At 38.7% G+C, this 18,092-nt stretch overlaps 1 protein-coding gene across 3 annotated transcripts in view; it reads right to left on the bottom strand.

Annotated features, from left to right (window-relative positions):
* Positions 1 to 239: 239 nt before the first annotated feature.
* The window catches only part of LOC127655931 (multiple epidermal growth factor-like domains protein 8), a 51,314-nt gene continuing 33,461 nt past the window's right edge, over positions 240 to 18,092 (bottom strand). For 2 of the 3 annotated variants that reach the window (XM_052144018.1, XM_052144019.1), the window contains 13 exons: positions 17,831 to 17,994; positions 16,385 to 16,520; positions 16,011 to 16,242; positions 14,209 to 14,335; positions 13,834 to 14,044; positions 12,894 to 13,108; positions 12,608 to 12,803; positions 11,119 to 11,287; positions 10,793 to 10,985; positions 10,495 to 10,665; positions 10,276 to 10,406; positions 9,335 to 9,467; positions 240 to 3,601 (listed from right to left, as the gene is read on the bottom strand). In XM_052144018.1, coding sequence (XP_051999978.1) covers positions 2,168 to 3,601; positions 9,335 to 9,467; positions 10,276 to 10,406; positions 10,495 to 10,665; positions 10,793 to 10,985; positions 11,119 to 11,287; positions 12,608 to 12,803; positions 12,894 to 13,108; positions 13,834 to 14,044; positions 14,209 to 14,335; positions 16,011 to 16,242; positions 16,385 to 16,520; positions 17,831 to 17,994 — 3,512 coding nt within the window. In that variant the 3' untranslated portion in view covers positions 240 to 2,167. Of the gene's footprint in view, positions 3,602 to 8,836; positions 9,097 to 9,334; positions 9,468 to 10,275; positions 10,407 to 10,494; positions 10,666 to 10,792; positions 10,986 to 11,118; positions 11,288 to 12,607; positions 12,804 to 12,893; positions 13,109 to 13,833; positions 14,045 to 14,208; positions 14,336 to 16,010; positions 16,243 to 16,384; positions 16,521 to 17,830; positions 17,995 to 18,092 lie in introns of those variants that run through there. The other variant, XM_052144020.1, reaches the window with a different exon arrangement.

The raw sequence follows: 18,092 nt of genomic DNA, 5'->3' as shown, positions 1-18,092 counted from the left end.
GGTAATCAACATTATGCCACAAGTGTTGTCGATTGAGCTTAACTTGTAATGAACCTGGAATATTCCTTTTAATTTGGAGTGTAAAAGAAGTTTGCCTTAATCTTTTTCAAACTCATTTTAAAAAACACTTAAATCCTTAATGGACAATTGTAGTTCAGAACTTATTTACACCAGAAAAGCACAGTTCCATTTTTTTTAAAAGGTACAAAAACAAACACTTAACAAAACCGTAATCTGGTACAATTAATGGATGATATTTTATTTTGAACAAACTGCTGTTAAGCATTGGATACATGAGCATCAACCACAGTACTCAAAACTGAAATACTAAATTCCTTTCCAAATGTCTGAACAGAACACAATCCATCATTTACCATATTCAAACACCCAAATATTATTAATTTATTTCACAATCACATGTTCTGGTTTTACGCAACAAATCAACCAATTTCTCAGGTTAAAATTACTTCATCTCTAGAGTGGAACCCCAAGATAAATATATGGCTTCTCCTGTAAGGTTTAACAACTATTATTTACATCAAATAATTGTAATGTCAAATGAATGAACACATTTAATAATATCTTATTCACCAAGACTCTTTAATTCTTAAATAAAGAAATGTCACTTTCTGCCAACATAAATACCAGTCAGAAAATTAACCTCAGAAAACAACGGACAATCAAAAAGACAAAATAATGGAAAGTTCATATAAATGGCAATACTGTAACAAACTCCATAAAATAATACAGACAGAAGGCTTATGGTAGTTTTTCTGTGTATTTCATCACATTATAGTGTCTCATCAGGAGCATACTATTTTATAATGTTAAAATTTCCATTGCACTATTTGTTCAACAGATCTAATACATCTGGCTTAACATGACACATCATCAAAATAAAAACAAGAATGCTTCAGCAACCTACACTGTGTAATACATTTCATTGATCATCAGGGATAAAATATTGTTTCAAACAACTGATATATAGTTTATACATGTTGTAGGTTCGCTCATTGTCCTACAAAAAAGATGATGAATTCAACCGTTGGAGGAACTAATGTAATGTAGGTAGAGAATATACCTTCAGTAGAATCCTTCATTTACTATGCAATGTGAAAACACAAATATTCATTCGTTATCTGCAGTTAAATATTGGCCCTTGTTCATCAGCTTATTCCTTCATTTATATACACAAATTTACAGCACTAAACATGAATGGCCTAAACTCAATACAAATGTAGTCCTAAATTAAATTCAACAAATGTGTGAGGATTCAGTAGTTAGATAGTAATGTCTGGTCAAGGCAAAGTGAGTAAAGGCATTTAATTAAATGCAAACACTAAAGACTTGTTGCAATTAGTCAATAAACAAAGTCTGAAATGTATCTTTAGTCGGTGAATTAATATATAAAAAAATAAGCCAATGGCTAACAATGAAGTACACCTATTAACTAAATTCAGTTCTTCTATATTACAAGAAGTATTACCAATCATCACAGTAATGACAATATATCAGTTGATGAACAAGTTACAAATGCTCTGCAAAAAACATTTTATTACAACTTTCCTCCTTTAATTACATACAAAGTTTTGCCCATTCAAGCAGACATGTTACACCATCTCTTGGTTTTGATGGCAGTTCAGATTGTCACATGAGGATATAAAGCACATTTTGGTTCAGTAGCTATTAGACAACATTTTCACTGGTTTATATTTCACGCTGTAGTCATCTCCTCAGCCAGCCGACTTGTTGATTTCAGTAGTGTATTTAGGACATAGGTAGAATGCAGCAACAAAGCATGGAGATATGTGTAGTGCACTGCATAAAGGTTGCCACCTTCAGTCTATATGAAGCTTATGAAAAATGATAAACAAGTAAAAAGACACCTGATAGTTAATTACATTATATGTACATTTTCTATTAATAATCTTTTTCTCTCCTATAATAAATGCATCCCTTTTGTATCCCCCACTAAGATCTCTGCAACTTTCTTTGTAAGAAATCTTTTCCTGAAATCCTATCCCTGTTTGATTAACCTAACCTAACCTTGTCTTGCTCATGCAAACTCACTAGACTCTTCTTGCCTTTTCATACTCTTAAAAACAGCGAGATGATAGTTCCCATACTTCCATCTCGAATACACTTTCATTTAAACTCCACCTTCTTTTCACATGGCCATCGTAGTTAGGTGCTGGTGGCCCAGCAAGCCTTTTCGGCTACTTCCAGCACCAGGATGTGTGCCAGCTCCACCATGTCCACAGTACTCCTGCAAGTTCTGCCGCAGGGTGACAAGCGCTGAACCCAAGCAGGCCCGGTTGGGTGCGAGGATTCCCCCTGGCAGCTGGATGAGCACCGTGGCCACCCCAGCCATCCCATCATCTGTGGGCTCCAAAGTGATTGGGCCAACTTTAAAGGAGGAGTATGAAAAGCCCATGAGCTGGGAAAGGAAGGGGTCAGAGCGGCAGAAATGCTGGTAGCTGCCATGTGAGGACGGATGATGGTAGTGGTGATGTGAAGTTGGGTTAGCCGTAGAGCTGGGTGCATAGTAGTGCAGGGGAAGGTGCTGGCCACTGTTGCCTCCACTCAGAGCAAGATGGTGGTGGTGGTGAGGGGCAGTGCCTGTGCCAGGGTCATGCTTGTATGGTAGAGCACCAGGTCGTCCTCTCTGACCCATCACCATGCCCCCCAGCTTGCCTGTCCTGACATGGGCCAGGGACACGGCACTACCCCCTCCAGCTGAGGGCAAGTAAACCAGCTGTGGCTCCTCTGGCTCCAGGTAGACAGTGAGTTTGGCAAATGGGCGAGAGGCCATCTTGGTCATCTCTTGAATGTGGCGGCGCTGCTCACGACGAAAGTCTAAGAACTGCTTGACTTTCCAGAGTAGCACGCAAACGGACAGGAAGAGGAAGAAGCAAGAGAAGAAGACAGAGAAAAAGACAAAGAGGTCAATGTGGGCCTGGTCCTGTCGCAGAAAGAGGAGGCCTTGAGACTCTCCATTGTGAGTCTCTGTGCCCACCCCACGCAGCGCAATAAAGAAACGGCTGGACTTGAGCGAGTGCACTTCATGTGGGAAGGTGATAACAACGCGGTCCCTTACACCACGTACAATCAGTACCGCCTGAGGCTTCCACACAGTGATGTAGGTTATGAGACCTTCAGTTCGTTCTTCTCGCACTTCGCGTTCTGTGCCATGTGGCTTTGTGGATTGTAGCGTGCCAAGTAAGGCTGATGAGGAGTTTGCAAACACCTTCATGGGTGACGGTGGAGCGTGAGGAACCTCCTTTTCATCCTCAATCTTAATAGCATGCACACCAGTGTGGTGGTCTACCTCCACAATGAAGGTGTCATGCGAGTTAGACACATAGACCTCAACCTCCCCAAATGTGACATCAATGGTGACCCGGATATCCACATTAGTGAACTTTGGCTGTGCTGAAAAGAACACTGTGCGACCCCTGAGCAGATTGCGGATGTTGGGCTCATGGAAGCAGTTGACCTGTGATGTGGGGTCGAAGCAGCATTCACTGTCCACATTGAACTGCCGGTAGCACTGTCGCCCATTCACTGGATTACCGTTGAATGAATCTTTGCACTTGGCACACTATAAGATAGCAGATATGTATAGAATAAAGAAGATGGAAGTGTTTAAAAATCACTCATAATTCAAAAAAGGTATGAAGGGAAAATCAACCCCTTCTCATTAATACTGCTCAATACCCTTTTTTCTCTATACAGAAATAGCAGGACTTATTTATAATCAGGGGTGTAAAAAGACCTGAAAGTATGGCTACTGAGTAAAAATGTTGCTCAATTAAAATTCCTAGTATCTAGCCAAAAACACACTTGAGTTTAAGTAAAAAAAAAAAAAAAAAGTATTCACATTAATTTTTACTCAAGTATTAAAAAAGTAAAAAGTAACTTTTTCCCCTCGCTAGAAAGAAATCAAGAGAGGACATTGTGTGAGTGAGGATGTTGTTAAATTCGATTGGTTTGTCAAGTCGCCTTTTCACTGTCTCTGACGACTTGTCATATTTTTCCCCCAGTGTTACAATAACTATATTTTAGCAAAATAATTTTTATGTTGCCTGTTGAATGTAACACTGCAGTTTATCCACTTTCACTCAAATCACAAGTAAACGCCAGATTATCAGTTCATAAACACTTACTTTTCTCTCACTGTTCCTCACACAATGCTATCTAATGACATATAAACACTTTTACTATACAGCATGCCTCCTTTTAATGTTTGTTTTACATAACCAACTAAATTTACAAGTTTGTTTAAAGGTGCAATATGTAACAATTTTCATGTAATATACGGCCTTTTTTTGCCAATGTTTGAACATAACTTAAAAAATTAGCCCTTCACGGACTTCCTAGGTTGCCTATTAAAGCCTGTAGACTGATTTTCATGCGAATGGAGCGGGTAAATCCAAAGGATGTGACTTTTATGCGCGCTCCCCAGAGCCTTGCCTCAGTGCTTTTCTTCCGCTATTCAATAGCAACAACAAACTGCAACACTAGGTACCATTATCTTAGAGATGGAATCCAGCAAACAGCCGGCTCCCAGCACAACACCAACTCCTACACAAACTCGGAGTAAGCCAAAAAAACAAAAAACATTTATTTACTGAATCACATCTAGCCAAGCGGGAACATGATCGTGGTTGAGCGAAAACTAGAGTGAACCTCGGCAGGGCATTTGATTCCTGGAGGGACCTTCATTCGGTTTTGGAGATCAAAACAACCCTGAATTGGCGTTCTTCTTATTGGACAGGTAAGCTTACATACAGTGGCATGCAAAAGGTTGGGCACCCCTGATCAAAATTTCTGTTGCTGTGAATAGCTAAGCGAGCAAAAGGCATAAAGTTAAAGATGACACATATCTTTAATATTTTAAGAAATTTTAATTTTTTATATTCATCTTTTACAGTTTCAAAATAACTAAAAAGGAAAAGGGCCCGAAGCAAAAGTTTGGACACCCTGCATGGTCAATACTTAGTAACACCCCCTGGCAAGTATTCCAGCTTGTAAAAGCTTTTTGTAGCCAGCTAAATGTCTTTCAATTGTAGTTTGGGGATTTTCACCCATTTGTCCTTGCAAAAGGCTTCTAGTTCTGTGAGATTCTTGGGCCCTATTGCATGCACTGCTCTTTTCAGGTCTATCCACAGATTTTTGATGATGTTTAGGTCAGGAGACTGTGATGGCCATGGCAAAACCTTCAGCTTGTGCCTCTTGAGGTCATCCATTGTGGATTTTGAGGTGCATTTAGGATCATTATCATGTTGTAGAAGCAATCCTCTTTTCATCTTCAGCTTTTTTACAGATGGTGTGATGTTTGCTTCCAGAATTAGCAGGCATTTAATTTAATCCATTCTTTCCTCTACCAGTGAAATGTTCCCCTGTGCCACTGGCATCAACACAAGCCCAAAGCATGATCGATCCACCCCCGTGCTTAACAGTTGGAGAGGTATTCTTTTCATGAAATTCTGCACCCTTTCTCAGAAGTTAGATTTTAAGTTCATCAGTCCACAGGACTCGTTTCTAAAATGCATCAGGCTTGTTTAGAGGTTAGCAAACTTCTGATGCTGAAATTTGTGGCGAGGATGTAGGAAAGGTTTTCTTCTCACAACTCTTCCATGAAGGTCATATTTCTGCAGGTGTTGCTGAACAGTAGAACAGTGCACCGCTACTCCAGATTCTGCTAAATCTTCCTTAAGGTCTTTTGGAGTCAAACAGGGGTTTAAATTAGCCTATATGGCAATCCTACGAGGAATTCTCTATGAAAGTTTTCTTTGGTCTTCAAACTTCACTGTTCCTGTTAATTCAAACTTTTAATTACATTACGAACTGAGGAAACGGCTACCTGAAAATGCTTTGCTATCTCCTTATAGCCTTCTCCTGCTTTGTGGGCATCAATTAATTTAATTTTGAGAGTGATAGGCAGCTTCATAGAGGAGCCCATTGCTGCCAAGATTTGAGGAGTCAGAGTACATATAAAACTTTGAAATTTGCATCACCTGGCCTTTTCAAATGATGATTGTGACAAGCCATAGCCCTAACAAGCTAATTAAGTTCTGAGACCTTGGTAAAAGTTATCTTTGACACTGTAACGGCAAAGCATGTGAAATATAGTGCCATAATGATTGATCTGTGTAATTTTAGCTAAACTACAATAAAACGTTAAATTAATGCTAGACAATGTTCAAAATAAAGCAAAAAGACCCATTCATTATTAATAGCACATCAATATATGGAGTGGTGGTGGCGTAGTGGGCTAAAGCACTAAACTGTTAAGCAGAAGGTTGTCAGCTCGATCCCCACAGCCACCACCATTGTGTCCTTGAGCACTTAAAACTCCAGGTTGCTCCGGGGGGATTGTCCCTGTAATAAGGGCTCTGTAAGTCACTTTGGATAAAATTGTCTGATAAATGTAAATGTAAATATCAAAATGACAGTTATGATGGAATCACATCAATACTGAATTGTGTCGACATATTTATAATGTACAGTCTATTTTATAAACAGCTACTGTCATCATCTAACAAATTTAGCTAACAGTAGGGCTGGGACAACGCGTCAAAAAATACGTCGACGCAAAATATGCATGTCGATTCGTCGGACCCAAAACAAAGATGGCGGCGCCGGCAAGTAGTAGCAACACGAGTGGCTCCTCAGACTATCAGAAGTGCAAGGCGGCATGCACTCGTTCCTCTAAAGTATGAGAATTCTTTCATTTAAAAGGAAACAAAACCGTGATATGTCGTCTTTGCAAAATGGAGATGGCCTTCCATTCTAGCACCACGGCAATGCACCAGCACCTGAAGAGGCGCCACCCGGTTGCAGCTGCAGATGAAAGAGCACCGTAAGTTTTTTTTCAACTACTTTGCACTCGATGTTGGAGTAGGATATAATACGTTGTCGACACCTAAAGTTTTCGCTTATAGCTATTAATAATGCGCTTATAGCTATGAATGTCGTGAAAAATACATAGAGGACACTGACAACGCGCTGACAGACAGGACCAAGCAGGTAACATTTAATAAAGTCTCAACTTTCAAATTTGGACATTCAAAGAAAATTAATCCATAAATAGGCCTACTATATTGTGGCTCTTTAATGTGTCGTGACAGATTGCCTCAGTTAAAGCTGCTCGTGAACCGATCATCTTTTCCTTGGTTAATTTATAGCATCAAATAGGCTAAACATGAATGTAGCATACATCAGAATGACTGTTGTTTTAACCGCGGAAAGATGTCAGTACAGTAGCCTACAATCCATTATTCAAATTCAAATCCACCGACGTTAATCTTCTCTCTCCTGACTACCTTGTCAGACAAAAATGGCGTATTATGATTGATTGATCAGATCGCCAGTCAATCAAACTCCCGGCAAATGTTTTTTTTTTTAAACATTTTATACACCCCCACCCCCGATGAAACCAGTATTACCGGTGTTGTCACAAGTCGATTAATCGAAATCGAATCGGACTGAAAAAACGAATCGTTAGATTAATCGATGCATCGGAAAAATAATCGCTAGATTAATCGTTTAAAATATAATCGTTTATCCCAGCCCTAGCTAACAGCTATTGATAAAGGTGGCTAGCTTGCGAATGCCGGCATAGGCTATCAAATGAAAGCAGTCAGTGTATCATGCAAAGAAAAGTGATTACTTCAAACTACAGTCTTGCATAGTCAGACCTATATCCACACTTTTTTAGCCATGTTCCAGCACTGGAGGATCAAATATAATATAGTCTCAAACTTTGTAGTAAAACAATCATAACGGTGTAATATTAATAATGCTACCTCATCTGTCAACATGATGCTGGTGAATCACGTTGTCTCTTTGTAAGAAACGTCATTGGTTTGGCCGATGCTCGAGTCCATATGGAGTGTGTGCACGAGCAACAGGTAGTTGGCTGCAGTTCACTTAATGGCCACAAGTGTCATTAATAACAAGGGTTTCTGAGTCTTACATACTGCACCTTTAAGTGTGATCAAATTGCACGGAAGCTCAACTGATAGAGTGTTGCATATGCGATTCAAAGGACTGGGGTACGAGTCCTGAAGAGTCGACATGTGAGCCGATAGTGTCATAGAAGCACCACAAAATGATTGCTTAAGAAATTGTTTTTCAACTCACATTTGCTTTTTCTGACCCTATTGGTTAGTTTTTGGTTAAGGGTAGGGAGGTAGGTTTTGTTGGTTTCAATCTTGATAGAACATTAACCTTAAAAACCTCATCTGTTCAGAAGAACATTTCACTCGCTTTTAGCGCCACACAGTGGACATTTCACTTCTAAACTGCCCTGGCTGAGACCTGTAATGAACCATGATTTTATTTTAAATAAACATTTCCACAGTTACGCAATGTTTGTAGCATGGGAGAAGGCACTCATAAATTGCGATGTCAGAGCTCACAGCCCCTTGAGACATAAAGAAAGATCCAAACAATTAAAATGAAGCTTTGAAGAAAGTTAGAAATGTTGTTGGTTTCATGAATTGTTTTCTGAGGTTTGCTAACAAACCTTGCTTTTCAGCAGATTGATGAATTCAATAAAATTCATAATTAATATTTACTAGGACTCCATTATTTTTATTATCATCATCTGCTGGTTTTATAGATATTATTATAATTAATAGTTGCCTAACAACAACAATTCAGTAAATAGGGAGTAAATATTTATAGATATGATTTAAATATGAAGGCAAGTGTAGAAATAAATGACATGTACACATTTAATTACAAAAGCCTTTTGTTTTTATATATATATATATATATATATATATATATATATATATATATATATATATATATTCGACGTGAATGATAATTTTTGACTTCATAACTGTCCAATCTGTAGAAGTAGCAGGCATTTAGAATAAAGTTTAGGACAAACCATCAGAGTTTCTCACTTTGTGCTCATAGTTTTTAATGAATACATCACATTCAGTCAGGCGGTCTCAAACTGTCTATTCGCACAAATATTTCAACACACAGCCGCCATGCGACACTCTGTCATTGTCAATCTGTCATTTGTCAGATGCAGTGAAAAGGTGGCTTCAGTCCAGTAAGATGAAAGAAAATGATCTGCAAAAATTGAATGAGTACTTTTCAAGTTTAAATATATTTGTAAGGAGTAAAAAGTACTATTCTTTCTTTGGAAATGTAATTACGTAAAAGTACAAGTATTCCATTTAAATTGCACTTGAGTAAAGTATAATACTTAAATATTTTTACAAAATTACTTAACACCCCTATTTATAATACGCAGTATACTGTATGTAATATAGTAACATGCCTTGGATTGTAATGAATTGGCCCTTACCTGTTGCTTAAAACACTCTTTGCGGTCATTCTGTTGGCTGCTCAGACAGGGTGATGTTTCAGTGTTGTTCTGGCATGGACAGCCTGTGCCATCATGTTCATTACAGGTGTCTGCATGACCATTACACTGACATCTAGAAGCAAAGAAAAATACAATTCATGAGACCACATCTATGTTCAAAATAACAAGAGGTACATTGAGACAATACACAGTCTTTTTTCTTTCTTTCTTTTTTTAATCTTTAAATACATTTTTAAAAGAGCATGTCAAGATTAAACTGTGTCAGTCCTCATTCACAAATGAACATGTTTAACATCAGCAAGGCCAACTACATTTGCTCCAAGGTAATTTAAAGCTTATGGCAATAACTTGACATTTATTCGTTTACATACTGATTCAGGTCTTAGTAAAATGATAGTAAATAGAGTTCACAGCTTCAAAGTGAGTTTGTTATGAGCAGTTACCTTCACTTACAGTAATGATATTTTCAAGTGACTGTGATGATTTTTTGCCAATCTCCCATACATTCCTATGGGAAGTTCTGCTAAGCTTGTTAGAGCGAGCATTGGTAACAAGGGAGACGGGCTTTGCGAAGGTTCAGTTATCATCTCAGAAATACCAATTTTGTGTAAAAATTTTTTACATTTTCACAGTTCATTTGTCACACTGGAAAAGAAAGTTGAGCACATTGGATTGCGGGATACAATATTCCATAAAGTGTACTCCTGTGGCATACTGCACATTTAAAAAAATGTAGTAGGTCATCTGGGTATTTCACACGTACATAAAATCTACATATTTTGTACAGTATACACCTGCTCTGTACTAATTTCACACAAAATATAAATATGTAATTTCTGACATACCCCACATTTGACACAAGTACCAGAGCGTAATTAAAATACTGTTCTAGACAAAGCTCAGAATTATGGTGTACTCACTTCTCACACTTCCCTAGCAGCAGGAAGTAGCCACTGAGGCAGCTCTCACACTTATCCCCCACACTGTTGTTCTGACAGCTCACACACACAGCATTGTCCTCAGAGGGGCCCTCTGTTGCCCATTGTTCAATCTGAGAGGCAGAAATGATCAGAGGAGTCAAGCCCTGCTATAAGACTTACACTGAATGCACAGAGATAAGACTTCAAAAGACCGCTTACACTGTCACGATCCAGTGGATAGTCTTTTAGGTTTTCCATTACCCTCCGATGCTCCTCTTTGGACAGACACACATCGCTGTTTCCTCTGCAGAAGTCATGACAGGGCCGACACATCCCACCTCCCACTGCTGAACCCACAAACAAGGGCTTACACTTCTCACAGTGTTGACCCTAATAGTAATAGAAAGATAAAAGGTTTAAAATGACAGTATAGTATGATTACAGTGGAAGGTACAGACAGACATATTACTCTGATAATACTCCTGTGATGCTTGCAAATGCATGAATATGTTTTTACCTTTGTGTTATTCTTGCACTCCAGACAGGTGTCCAGCTGAGAGATGCTCTTACAATTACTGTGTTTGTTACAGCGGCATTGAGCGGAGCAGTTCTCTCCAACAAATCCAAAGTGACACTGACACACTCCTGGAGATACACAGGTCCCATTAACACAACCTTGTGCACACACTGGCTCACACTGACCCGACACACTAAAAATGAGAGCGAGAGAGAAAATGTACATAAACAAAACAAATATATTTGCAAAAATAGATCAATAAATAAAACCACTAAACCCTGGGAAATTCAAATATATTGTTTACAAATAAAAGCAAATAAATATACCTGCTGAGTACATAACCTTCTCTGCAGGTGCAGTGGTAGCCCTCAGGCAGATCACGGCAGTCCTGAGTGACATTACAGTGGTAGTGGCCATTGGCACACTCATCCTCCTCTGGGCAGTACAGGAATGACCAGCTACTGTTCCACTGAGGGCATAGAACCTCATTCACACCTGTAGAATTAGAAGATAATCATATTGAAGTGTATATTGGTCACAGAAATGGAATAAGCACATGGAACTACAATTAAAACCTTCTATTTTAAGTCTTCACAGTGTATTTTCATATCAATGGTTATTTTCTCTCATTTAAGTCTTAATTTGTATGTCAGGATTCCAGACCATTAATAGACTAATACACTTTTAATAATTACACTTTTTTAGTGTACAAATGTCTATGGTAACGGGACAAAAAATGTCCTGAGACTTGAATGCTGCTCACTGGAGGATTTGGATTTATGAGCCTCCAAGCACCACCTATAGGAAGACTGAAGGAATAGGGCTGAACAGTTAATCGAAATAAAATTGAAATTGCGATATGACCCAGTGCAATTATAAAACCAAGAGGGCTGTGATTTAATTAAATAAATAACTAGTCTGACCACATTGCCCACTATCTGTAGTGTGTAATACTTTCATAAATACATGTAAATGGGGTTAGTGTATTACATGCTTGGTGTACTGCATGTGCTTCCAGAGGTTTCAAAGTGGTTCTGTGCTTGATACACACAAATTCTATCTATCTGGTGCCATGAGAGAAAGATGTGCTCTGACTTTGGTTCGGTGTGCAAACATGTGCGGAATGCATTATATTTAAAGTGCTCCAGATATACTTAATCGGCACATTTGCGTAATTTCACATATGTTTGGCCGTTACAATTTACTATACAAATCTAAAATAATCCTACGGCACAGGGTTTTTGTGTACAGAAAGGGAGAAAAAGTGCATTTCACAGTATTAAAAAGCTGTTGTCAACTTAATAACAAACAACAGAAACTTAAAAAAATTATTTCTTAACTTATAATATTAATATTAATAATAATAATAATATTATAACAACAACATTAATATTACAATAATATATTATTCAAGTTGACTGGGTTTAAAAAAAATAATGATGAAAAGTGAGCTGACCCTTTTACAAATTGGACAAAACAACTCTAAAAAAAAAAAATTATTTTCCTTTGTGTTTCCCAATTGTGTTTATTTAGTTTGGTTGTTTTTAAGAGGACTAAAGTGTGAATGCCCTTTCTAGAACAGCATTTCCGGTCTGCGGTAGAGCATACACAAAACAGTTAAATTATTGTTGTTTATCATATCACAGTTCAAAACCTAATTAAAATTTTTTCAGTCCAAGGAGGAAGCTTTTGTTCTTAAGGAAACATTATTATCATTATTACAAATTATTATTAGCTAGTAACATTTGCCACTCAATGAAAAAATTACATATTGTCATAATCAACAGTGAGAACATAAATAATTAGCACTCTTACCATTCAGTCCTCCTTGAAGACAGCGCCCTGCTCCGTTACCACCACGGGCAGCACACCAGCCACACTGTGGCCTGGAAATGCACTGGGAGCACTGAGTAAGCTGGAAGCACTGGGGAGAGCATGAATCTTTATCCGAGAGCAAACGTCCACATTGACCAGCCTCACAGCGTAATGGAACAAAGGAGGGACTCATACACTGGAGAAGAGAGAGGTGGGATAACAAGGTGACGGGCTGAAATGCTTGTATGATGGATCTCAAGCGTAGAGCAAAGCTGAAAATTCTTACCTGCTGCAGTGCCATGCTCCATACACAACGCTGCCAGCCTCCATCAGAGCCACGAGAGCTTAAACACTGGCTGCAGCTTTTGATTTCGTGGCAGGGTTCAGGGCAAGGCATCGGTGGAGAGGACTCCACTTGCATGGGAGACACGTTGAGCAACGCATAGCTGAAACATGTCCAGTCATAAGTTGGGTTCACGCTCAGGATACGTCTTGTCTCACCTGGACAAGGAAAAAAATACATAATTACGTAATATTACACAAGAAAGAGTGCTGTTGTACTGAACGTCCGCAAGAAATCTGCCTCAGCCTCATGCCTGCGATTGAAATTAGTGCAACAGCATGATTGTAAGGGTGATATTCCTTTTATACAACATAAGTTAATATTGAATAATTTGCATTTTAGACACAATATGGCCAGTAATTTGAAGTATTTTGGTTCCGCTAACAAAAAAAAAAGTTCAAAACTAAAGGCCAAAGTATACTTTGTGTGTGTGCATTGCAGGTCTCTCCACGCACAGTATGTGTGACGCAAATTGCGTCATCAGCACAGGCATGCAGCTTGACTGCACGCAAACCTAGATTTTCTTGACTTGCACACGCGGTCCTAGTCTGTGCGTGTCATCTGCGCTTCCGCTGGCCATTGACTGTACTAAAACAGTGTCACAAAGCAGTTGCAGTGCGCATGCGATGAACATATTACAATTATTTTGCGGTACGAAAAGTAAACTCACAGAGGCAAAACAAACGACTGTGCGCGGAGCGATCCGCAATGAGCAAAAATTAAGTATACCTGGGCCTTAAGCCAAAGGCGGAAATAATTTTGAGTTTTCCATCAAACACATATACTTACAGCCTGTCTGGAATGCTGCAAACACAGACAAACAGTGAAGAGATACAATGCTGTTATTGTAAATAAGAGTACACAAATATATCATCATTCTCACCTGTGCGTTTGAACTGACGGGTCCACATGCACTTCCCTGAGGCTGTGCATTTGGGGCAGTCAGAGGCCTCACAGCTGGTCTCAGTGCAATTACTAGACAGGAAGATCTCTCTCTGATTTATCCTGCAGTCATGCTCTGATGTGCAGCTCACTGAGCTGCTGATACATGCTCCCTCAGGACAGTTTGTGCACCACTTGCACTGCAAAGCAGGCTGAGCGAGAGACAGAGATTTTTAACATGCCATTACAAACTGGTAGAAATTGGAATAATTAGAACTGGATTCAATACTTTGAAGTTTGGAACTTCAAGACCGAGCCTCGCTTTCAAATATCAAGAAGAACACTTACAGACTACTTCGGATTTTGGTGGTCTTACCTGCGTAGTGCTGGAAAATGTTTTAGGGTGGCGAGCCAGACACTCACTGCAGGTCTTGAGTCTGCGACACTGGTCAGGGGCACGAGGAGTAGGAGAGCAGGTACCCTGACAACTAGTGCAACCCAGCCTGTGAAAAATAGTACCATAGAAGAGTGAAGAGAGAAATTGAGAAGTTCTTGTACCCAATGCCCATACTGGCCTGATGTGAACCAGGTTCTACATCTGGTTGCATTTCTGTAACACCTGTCTCAGGTTTCTACGCCAACATTTTTGTTTAGGAGCGCTTAGGGGCACAGTCTGTGATAATTATTTTTAAATGTTTTATAAGATTTAACTGTTTGTCTCACAACACAACATATATATGCACAAGAAGGCATTAAGAATTACTAAAGAATTCAGAAACAAAGGATTCACTTAATACATGACAAAAGACATTAGACATCTCTGATAAACTTTTTGAAAGCAAATTTGTTTTCAGTTAACCAACAACACAATCAGTCCTGACTGATCATCTTTATGAACATCTAATAAATAAAAATATATGTCTTCTTAACATATTAGTGGATTACAAATATTTAAATATATATGAAAATTAACAAAAAATTATGTACGAGAGTTTATACTAATAATCTGTCAAGCGATATATAATGCAACAAATGCTTGTTAATGTTATTCATTTTAGTCATTATAAAATTATAACTATACACTTCCAATGATCCAGTCACACACATAAAATACCTCACATTCTTCATTGAACATACCTATTTTTGTGCCCATATATGTTGTTTTGTAATTGTTTTTCTATGTAAACATTCACCAGATGACCACTTTTGATCATTGCGACAGGTATTGCGGTTTTTTCAGTGTTTCAGATGTGAAAGTGAAAGGTGAGATTTATAGTAAAAAAGGACTTAAATATTGATCTGTTTCTAACCCACACTAATATTGCTTTTGAAGATATGGATTTAACCAATGGAGTCTTATGGATTACTTTTATGCTGCTTTTATCTGCTTTTTGGACCTTTAGATTTCTGGTCACCATTCACTTGCATTGAAAAGACTAACAGAGCTGAGATATTCTTCTAAAAATCTTCATTTGTGTTCAGCAGAAGAAAGAAAGTCACAAACATCTGGGATGGCATGACTGAGTAAATGATGAAAGAAAAGGTGTACTATCCCTTTAAGCCATCATTTACCAGATTTAAAAACACTGGCAGATAAATAAAACGATGTCCATCATTGTGACAGATAAAAAAGCAAGCGAGATACTCAGCTTAAACCATCTTTTGTTTTAAGACAAAGCAGTGTGTGGTATATCTGCCTATGTTGCTTCACTCTCTTTTGGTCTCTGTGTGCATGCGAGAAAGAGAGAGCTTTTAAAAGTGTCAGTGTCTCAGGTATATTAGAGTGAGAAAACTGCACCTTTTTTTTTTCTTCAAAAAAGTGTTTAGTATAAAACACTTTTAAAAGTATTATTTATATAATGTTATATGCATGTATTATTCTGAGCTGTCAGATGTCACATGCACCAGTGCGCCCAAATAATATTCCACATTCGCAGGCAGTAATTTTCACTCGAAATGGAAGTGAAACACAGTGACGATGCGGAGGGCGTGGCCGGGCCGTGATGTGATGTGTGGCGGGCATTGCATGCGTGTCTGTGTTTGTTTTATGTTGTTTTAAGTTAATTTATATCATTAACGTTTATGTTGACTGTTCAGACGGTTCCAGCCCCCTCCTTGCCCATCCTTTAACAGTTAAACGCTCATACTGAAGAGTCCTGTTGTCGGTCTCTGTCTTACCTATCTGCAGTGTCTGATGAAGCACAGGTGCCTCTGCACCACACACAGCTGCCAGTGCTGCTGTTACAGGCCTCAGAGGTGGACAGCAAGATGCAGGGATCAGAGGGCAGGGACAGAGTTAACAGCCGCCCCAGCGTCACTCCATTAAAACCCCCAGAGAGGAATAGGCGACCACCCAACCCAGTCATTGCCAAAGAAACTGAGCGGTTGACAGATTCACCCACAGAGGATGCTACAGAAACAGTAGGAGAGGGCTATACCATAAATAAAAGTTGTACTATCCCTTTGCATCCTGTATAGACTAGTGTTATACTGGTGTATAATTGCCTTTTTAAGAGGATTAACGACTGTGTCCAAAGATGTGTTACTGTTACCTTGATGTATCCATGTATTACAGTTGATCTGATAAAGAGAAACAGTGTTGCTGTAATCTTCCTCTCCTGTCCTGCCTCCAACAATTACCATGGTGTCCTTTACTAAGGCCGCCGCATGGAAGAAGCGAGAGAGAGGCTGAAGAGAGAGAGAGAGTAGTTAATCAATACCACTAGTCCACTTGTGAAAATGCATGTTTTGCATTTTTCTAATTTATTTTATATTTTTATTACAAATTATATTGTCAGCATAAAAGTTTGGGAGAACCACTGAATTGGTATATCCCCCTTTTTGACAGCATGCACTTAGGTTAGCATGGACTCCAGCATATTGTGCAAAACCTGATGATCCATTTGATCCTACTATGATTTGAGGTTGTTCCAAAGAGCATATTATGTGATTCAATGAAAATCTGATCTTACATAACATGGTAAATATCATATTTGATCTTATTTGATTATAAATAGTGCAGAATCTTAAATATTTTATATTAATTTGTTATCATGGTAAATGGTCTGCACATATATATAGCGCCTTTTTAACCTTAGCGGTATCCAAAGCGTTTTACACTGCATCTCATTCACCCATTCACACACACACACACTCACTCACTCACACACCAATGACGGCAGAGCTGCCATGCAAGGCCCTAGCCTGTCATTGGGAGCAACTTGGGGTTCAGTGTCTTACCAATGACACTTCCGCATGTGGAGTTGTGTGGGCCAGGAATTGAACCGCCAACCCTGCGATAAGTGGCCAACCCGCTCTACCACCTGAGCCACAGCCGCCAACTCATCATAACATTTCTTTATTAAAAAAAATCAATATCCTAGAAGTTCCTGTTTAAATTAGACTTTAAGACATCCCATACATTTTTAAAAGGATAGTTCACCCAAAAATGAAAATTCTCATAATTTCCTCACTGTATAACAAACTAAGAATTTTTGAAAAATATCTCCACTCTGTTGGTCCATACAATCCAAGTGAATGGTGGCCAGAGCTTTGAAGGTCCAAAAAACATATAAAGGCAGTATAAAAGTAATCTATAAGACTCCAATAAGACTCTACTGGGTAGGGAGGAGAATTTATTGTATAAAAGGACTTAATATTGATCTGTTTCTCGCCCACACATACCATATCGCTCCTGAAGATATGGATTTAACCACTGGAGACATTTGGACTTTTATGCTGCCTTTATATGATTTTTGGAGCTTTCAAATTTTGGTCACCATTCACTTGCATTGTATGTACCTACAGAGCCGAGACATTTTTCTAAAAATATTTGTTTGTGTTAAGCAGATGAAAGTAAGTAATTCACATCTGGGATAGCATGAGTTAGAATAAATAATGAGAGAAGTTTTGGGAGAACTATCTCTTTAATGAGGACTCTTGAACCCCACTGTAGATCATTCTGACCATCTCAGAATCAGTTTTCCATTGTCAGTTACCTTGTTTCCCTTAGAGGGCACCAGTATGGACCAGGTAAGGTTGGGGTAATAAAGACTGTAAAGTTCCCCAGATGGTTCTACAGCTTCAACATGGAAACGGTAACCACCAAAAACATACACAGCATCAGTCTGATCATGGTACACTGCAGAGTGACCATACAGACCTATAAAAAAAGGTGATGGACAGGGCAAGAATTAAGATATTTTTTTACAATACAAAAAAGCTTAACATTTTGTACAGCAAATATGAAACGTTCTAAAC

This window comes from Xyrauchen texanus, chromosome 15, assembly GCF_025860055.1.
Source record: "Xyrauchen texanus isolate HMW12.3.18 chromosome 15, RBS_HiC_50CHRs, whole genome shotgun sequence".
Taxonomy (NCBI): Eukaryota; Metazoa; Chordata; class Actinopteri; order Cypriniformes; family Catostomidae; genus Xyrauchen; species Xyrauchen texanus.
This window is presented reverse-complemented; position numbering and strand designations above follow the sequence as displayed.